This window comes from Nannospalax galili, unplaced genomic scaffold (assembly GCF_000622305.1).
Source record: "Nannospalax galili isolate Female #2095 unplaced genomic scaffold, S.galili_v1.0 scaffold1786, whole genome shotgun sequence".
In the NCBI taxonomy this organism is placed as follows: Eukaryota; Metazoa; Chordata; class Mammalia; order Rodentia; family Spalacidae; genus Nannospalax; species Nannospalax galili.
This window is the reverse complement of record NW_008355393.1, coordinates 45,045-52,210: the sequence shown is the minus strand read 5'-3', so window position 1 is coordinate 52,210 and position 7,166 is coordinate 45,045. Positions and strand designations below refer to the sequence as shown.

The window sequence follows — 7,166 nt, the reverse complement described above, 5'->3', positions numbered from 1 at the left end:
TGTATTTTTAAAATACACTACATTAACTACATATATTTATTGGGGTATACATGAAGTGGACCATACTTTTCTTAGTATGGGACACAGTCTAAAAATATCGAAATTACTCTTCTAGGCATCAACTCCACAGCATTCCAAAATATTATAACTGTTACTGCTCTAGAACAACAAACACCACACATCTGCTGGAGCCACAATACCTCCTGTCCTTGTTCCATGTCTGAGAGAGGAAGTGGACCATCTGGTAATGGACCTGATGGACAACAACAAAGACCCTGACCTTAAGCTAAGTCCATTGTCTACTAAACCTGCTGTAACACCAAGAACCCAGTGGTCCAAATGTCTCCTAAACAGCTTAGGGCCAGGAAGACAAACATGAAACTGCCTTATTTTAATCACTAGGGATTGTGGGGCTCAGAACACACTACAGAAAAAAAGTATGGGCAAACAGATGTCTGTTTTGCAAATGGCCAAATTTTCTTAGCTATTTGCTTTCTAAAAGTGAAGACTACAAGAAATGAATCTCTTGGGCCAGGGAGAGGGCTCACAGGGTAAAAGCATGTGCTGTTTGAAAACCTGATGACCGGAGCTTGGACCCTCAGACCCCATGTACACATACACACAAAATAAATAAATTTTTAAGAGTTTTTATGAGAAAAATTTCCATATTCGGAAAGAAAAACAGCAAAACAAAAGAAAAAAGAATTTATACTGATATTTTTCACAATTCTTTGCTCCCATCTACAACATATATATGATCTTTTTGTCAGTTACATGAGCTTGAATTGAAGAATGTATCAATTTCCTGACTGCTGTACATACATATAATTAGAGTCTAGCTGATTGCACAAAGCAATACCTATATTTTACATGGTCCTCAAAACACGAAAGGTTAATTCCCTATCTCTTCGCTTCCCTTCAATGGACCAACGGGCAATCCATCTTGTCAAATTAGAGTGAGGCACTGCAGCACTGGGCATTTACTGAAAGATATCTGACATAATGCAAAAATATCATGTTAGGTGACATGTTGTGTTATTTAATATGATATATACAAATTAATAGGAAACTTGTAACCAACACTCAAAATCAAAATATTTAAACTAAAAAATTTTACAACTATATTTTGTGTGTGTGTGTGTGTGTGTGTGTGTGTGTGTGTGTGTGTGTGTGTTTGTGTGATACATGTGGAGGTCAAAGGACAACTTGTGGGAAATGGTTCTTTCCCTCTACCATGTAGATTCCAGGGATCCAGGTCACGGCATCAGGATTGGCAGCAATCTCCTTTACCCACTGAGCCATCTTGCCAGCAAATCAAAGTATTAACAGAAAGTGAACAGTGGTGGGTCTGGAGAGATGGCTCAGTGGTTAAGAGCACTGGTTGCTCTCACAGAGGACCCAGGTTGAATGCCCAGCATCCACATGGTGGCTAACAACCTTCGGTAACTCCAGTTCTAGGGGATCAGACACTCTCTTTTGAATTCTGTGAGCACTGCAAGACATGGGTGCACTTACATACATGCTGGCAATACACTCATACACATTAAATAAAAATAGATAAGCATATATAAAAAAAGAAAGTGAACAGTGGTATTAGGAATGAATGCTATGATTGAACAAACTGTTAAGACAAAAAAGATAGCAAAATAAAAAAGAAAAAGAAATTTTAAAAACTGAAAAGATAATTAGAATAATTCTGGTCCCAAGATGAAGCAAGTATTAAAGGGCACTGTCAAGGACTCGCTAAGACTTTGGTCGGTGCTGGAGAAGAGACTGGATTCAACAGAAAGCAGCATGAGCTGCGCCATGCCATTGGTTCCTTCAGCTCATTCCATGTAAAATGCCTGCTCTCCTAGCTTCTCCCAAACCTTCTCCTTTTCTGACAAGTGACATTTTCTGAAACCTTCTTTGGGGTGGAATTTGTATAAAGGTAAAGCTCCTTCTTAATGGGAAAATGAGCAAAGTTAATTTCAGACGAGCACCACAGAAATTTGGCCAGGACTGAGAGACTCAGAACTTCTCAAATGGTATGGACGGTCTCACTGGCTCCTTTTTATGGCACTAGATTGATGCCTCCTCAAGGAACTGTCAAATGCAAAGATGTGCATTACTGATAAATTTAAAAAGCAGGAACTTTTAAATTTGGGTATTTTCAAATTTTAAGTTAGAGAATTTCTATAAGGTCTTATAGTGTACTTGGCTATTTTATCAGATAGTTATTATTGGAATAAAATGAGAATACATAAAATATCATTTACAAGGTGCACGGGAGGCCAGATCTCCCTCTGTATGAATAATAAAGTCCAAACTTTATTCCCCAACTCAGATATATAAAGTAAGTCCTGCTGGTTGTTTTCTACAAAACTTTAGTACTTTAAATCATTTTTTCACAGACTACATGTATCTCTTAAATAATATCTCCAAAGAAAGTGATCGTAGCCGGGCGTGGTGGTGCAAGCCTTTAATCTCAGCACTCAGGAGGCAGAGGCAGGTGGATTTGTGTGAGTTCAAGGCCAGCCTGGTCTACATAGCAAGGTCTAGGCCAGCTGGGGCTACAGGGAGACCCTGTCTCCAAAAGATCCCCCCACCAAAAGTGATCTTAGGCAGACAAGACTGACAAAACCAACTGAAATTCATTTGATGCTGTCGTATTTTTATGGTGTATTCATGCAGAAGCCTAGCTGCTCTCACTCAGCAGGTGGCAGCAGAGTCTGCAAGAGTGATCTTGGAGCTGTGCCATTTTCAGGCTCAGCAGATCCACTGGTGCTGAAGGCAGTTCTGGAGCCACAGGTGGCAGACCTTGGCAGTACAACATGGCACTGCCCAGGTAACAAACCATCTGTCACTGTCAGGATGTCCGGTCCCGTTTTATTCTGGAGCTTCTGCTGTTTCCTTAAAAAGAAGGTCACAAAATTGCACGATGGATTTGGATCCATTAAGGCAAAACTAACTACTTGTTCCCATAATTCAAACTGGTTTACAGGAAGTCCTGCTAATTCTCACAGATCAAACAGAATTCAACATGTGTAAGAAAGTTCTAATAAATTCAAGAATGCTCAGCACTAGGATTTGTGTCCTCCCAGACGAAAAAGGGGCATATGGGCAACATTCTACTCTTAGTGTGTTAACTAACATTCCAGGTCTCTTCCTCTCCAACTCTACTTCTGAGACAGTCACAGGCCTTAAAGAGGGATAGTATTCTAAGTCCACTTGTCCTTTTTATAGATTCCCTCCTTATTATCCAAGTCCTTGACCCCCTCCCCAATCATCCAAGGACAAAACCCCAACTTTCAAGGTTGCAGAATTGGGCAGCGAGGGGTACAGAGATGTGTGGAACACCCCCTTTGTCAATACCGTGTAGGCACAAAACTACTGGGTGCCTCTATCTATCCCAGGGCAGCAAAAGCAGGGCTGCTCAGCACAGGGAGAAGACCAATGCTGGAAGCTGCATCCCAGTGGGAGCACTGAAATCTCAGTTTCTGCGGCAAGGCCAGTTCTGCCTCTTTTAGTGGCCCTGGGGCATTCTTATTATCTGCTCCTTCTGCACCCCTACTTCTAGACAACCAGGAAAGGAAAGCGGTTCATGCATCTTGGTTATTAAAAGGCCCTGTAGCCTCAATATTGACGGGTACAAGTATTAAGTACATAATATAAATGAGTGAAATAGTGATGGCCTTGACTTTGGTGAGGGAAATAATGCTTTTCAGCAGAATCCTCTCTCCACACCCAGCAAAACCCACCATTCCCTTTCAGGCCTGTGTAAGGCATTCTCTCTCTCTCTTGCTGTTCACAAGAGGGCTAGCAAGGGCATGTGATTTGGACTTATTTAGTGCTGCTATCATACCACTCCTGAAAAAATAAGCTGGAGCCTGCATTCTGGTGAGAGGGGCGGTGATGCGGCACTGGGGCCAAGCTGTAGGAGCAGCGCCTCTGCTGCTGTCCTCTCCCCTCACTTGCTGGAAGAATGTGGAAACAGTGCTAGACATCAGGAAGGAAGGCGGTCAGCCAGCTGCTGTGACTGCTCTGGTGGTCCCAAAAGAGAAAGCCAGGACAACTGTGAGTGCTTCCTCTCCTTCCTCCAATCACCCACGAAAAGCTTGACACACTTGCTAGGGGTAAACTCTGGAGACACAAGAAAGGGAAGGATTCTGAAGAGAGAACTTTTTCAATCTAGCTTTGTAAATGGAATGAATATTAATAGTGCACTAAAGTATGCCTGGCTTCAAAGAGCAGCAGCAGGGCCCTTTCCTCACCCAGAGACATGAACAGACATAAAAAGCAAATCCTACAGTCACTCTGGGGGAGGTAAAAGAGGGTTCATTACGGCAGGACAAAAGCATTTCCATTCCATCTCAGAGGTAGATTTGTCCACGCCCACAGAACTTTGGTACTAAACCTGCCCTGTGACATAAATGGGAAAACATCAACAATAGCCTTCCTTACGGCCAGCATCCCTTCCACTGGCCCTCAAAACCCACCCTAAAAGGCCTACTAAAATAATCTCAACTACTGACAAGAAACAAGACAAGGCACCAATCCCTGCTTGGTAGGATCTCATGCCTTCTTCCCTTTGGAAAAGAAACAAAAGCAAGCTGTGGGAGCTGAGAGAGAGAAAGGATCACAGAGGGTATGTCTCATTCAGTCAGGTGAGAGCCAGCACCTTGCCAGGCTGGTTTCTGCAGTGCTCAGGATTAAGTTCTACTTAGCAAGCACAAGGAGCGCTGCTAGGACAGTGTTTGGGAGCCACATCTCATATGAATTCCCTGCTTCTACCAGTGTCAGTCATTTACACTCCAGTCGAAATTCCAGATCGTCCAGCTCTGCAGCAATGCGCATGTGGATGGGAGTGGAGCGCCAGTCATCAGGACCGGCAGACACAGAAAAGAGCCTTGGCTTCACTGCAGTTCCTTCTGACACGGAAATTCATGTTCCAAAAATTTATTTGTTTGGAGATTACATAAACAAATGAGATTTTTTTCTTTTATAATTTCACAGTGACCGAAATGGAATTTTGTCAAGGAATTCCTTTATTAACTAACTGCTTGTGGTTTCATACTCTCCTAAACCCTCAGTAAAGGCTGGAACCATTGACTTCACCCTGTCATCAGAGCTGAGGAATACTGCAGAATGAACAACACGGTGGCCACAGGTACAGAAGACACGGAACACTGCTTAGCTGAGTGGCAAATATGGGCCACGGTACATAGGAGGCAAGGTCATTTTTCAAATATCAATGCCCCATACTGAAAAGCAGCTAAATCCTTTCACTTGGTCCATTCTCCTGCAGGAGCAACCCCGAACCATGTGCCTCTCACACCTAGAGTTAAAGGAGTGACTGATTGGGTGGGGATGCCCTCAGAACGCCCGGCTCCCTCTCCCCTCTTAGCACATGGATGGACTTCCGGCAAAGGAGTGCTTCACCCTTCATGTCTGAACCATCACCATAGGCCTAAAAGAAAAGCTCAGCTTGCAGGAGAGAGCTTGTTTTCAAATGTTTGTTTATAAACGATAAATTTATAAATGCATATCATCTTCAAAACAAGCCCAGGACTGCAAGCAAGCTTAGTCAGGCGTTTCTGGCACGACTGAAAGGAACACCTCTGTAAGTTAGGTTGCTCCAGCAAAGACAGAGTGACTTTGTTGAAGCTCAGTCCACAAGATCCATCAGTCAGTCACCAGCTGGCTCACCAAGGGAAAGAAAAACAATCAGATGTAGACAGCAGGTCAGGGCAGGATTCAGGAGGTCTGGATTTAGGCAAGATCAGCTACTTCTCAATGCATGACCTTAAGAAAGTCACTTAACTGCAGTAAACCTTGCTTTACTTAACAGTAAGATGACGTGATTGTGCGATGTAACTCTATGGTCCACTCCGCTTTTCCCAAATTCGTAAGAGGTGGGAACGGGAAAAAAAATCAGCAATGTCATTACCACTCTGCAAAATAACCCATACTCTGAGCCACCAAAGAAATGCTATTAAGGTTTATTTTGGAAAGCACTGGCATATTTTATACACACACACACACACACAGACACACACAGACACACACAGACACACACACACACACACACACACCCAACCAACCAACCAACCAACCAACCCCCATGAAGGGCTAGAATGTAAATCAGGGATAAATAATACATTTTCATAAGAATGCTAGTTTCATCTTGCCGTAAAGGAGAAGTATACTGTTCTTAATTTTCTAAAAATCCATCCAACATAAGGAGTAAGTTTCTATATTAGAAAAGAAGTATAAAGGAAGCAATTCAGAAGTGTTAATACAATTTTTTAAAAGTGTTATTTGAAACTATCTAGATAAAAGTACTCAAAGAATCTTCAGGAAAATTTCAAAACTTCTACCTTCCAACAATAAAAAGTAACCATAGACCAGAAAGGCAAAGCTCCTAAAGGTGTCTTCAGACTGGACTGAAGAGGAACAGCGCAGTCCAGCTCTCATCACAGTGCTCCTGGTGACGCCATTTTACTCCTTCCCCACTGCCATCTTAGTGCCACTGACAGATTCCTAGCGAGCTGCCTGGCGTGTTGTTTCTCTACATCATGGCACTGCCAGAGCAGTCAAAGGTGTGATAAGAATTTTTTTTTGTCACAAAATGAAGCAGCTCCTGATTCTTTACCACCAAAGCAGGCTAAAATTTTATGTGAAAACTGAAAGGTTTCCAGGCTGCAGAGAATCAAGAACAGCCTACAAGTATCAAGAAGAGCCTCTTCTAGAAGCCAAACCTGAGCAGACCAGGGTAGAAGCACCGGATCTCCTCCACCTCCCCAGGCAGGTACTTGGCATACAGCTTTTTTAAAAGCCAGGGACAAGGAAGAAAGGAAAAAGAGCAGAATCTTCAAACACGTAGTACTTAAAGTATGTCAAAGGAAGGCTTTTTAGCATTCCCTATGCTATCTTCCCCAGATTTTATGTAAGCAGGACTGCAGTTAAAATGGAGTTCTAACTTAATGCACTAAAACACTCTTAGTTCCAGGTGCAAACCTTGTGGCAATCAAAGGGAAAGACTTCCTTTGCATTCTAACATACAGCTAAACAATTAGTATATTCAAAGCAAGCTCCTTAGGACTGAAAGCCTCCCTGATAGCTACAGCTTTATGCCACTTGTCATGCTGCAACCTAGCCTTAGCATCAGCAACTTACAGACTTTC

General features: G+C 42.7%; 1 protein-coding gene across 6 annotated transcripts in view; it reads right to left on the bottom strand.

Annotated features, from left to right (window-relative positions):
* Positions 1-7,166, bottom strand: part of LOC103749718 (nuclear pore complex protein Nup93-like) — a 92,663-nt gene that overhangs the window by 41,664 nt on the left and 43,833 nt on the right. Inside the window, exon 4 of one of the 6 annotated variants that reach the window (XM_029555789.1) lies at positions 1,628-2,892. The exons of the other annotated variants lie outside the window; for them this stretch is intronic. Within the exon in view, the coding sequence (XP_029411649.1) occupies positions 2,869-2,892 (24 nt within the window). The 3' untranslated portion in view covers positions 1,628-2,868. Of the gene's footprint in view, positions 1-1,627; positions 2,893-7,166 lie in introns of those variants that run through there. 6 annotated transcript variants of the gene reach the window in all.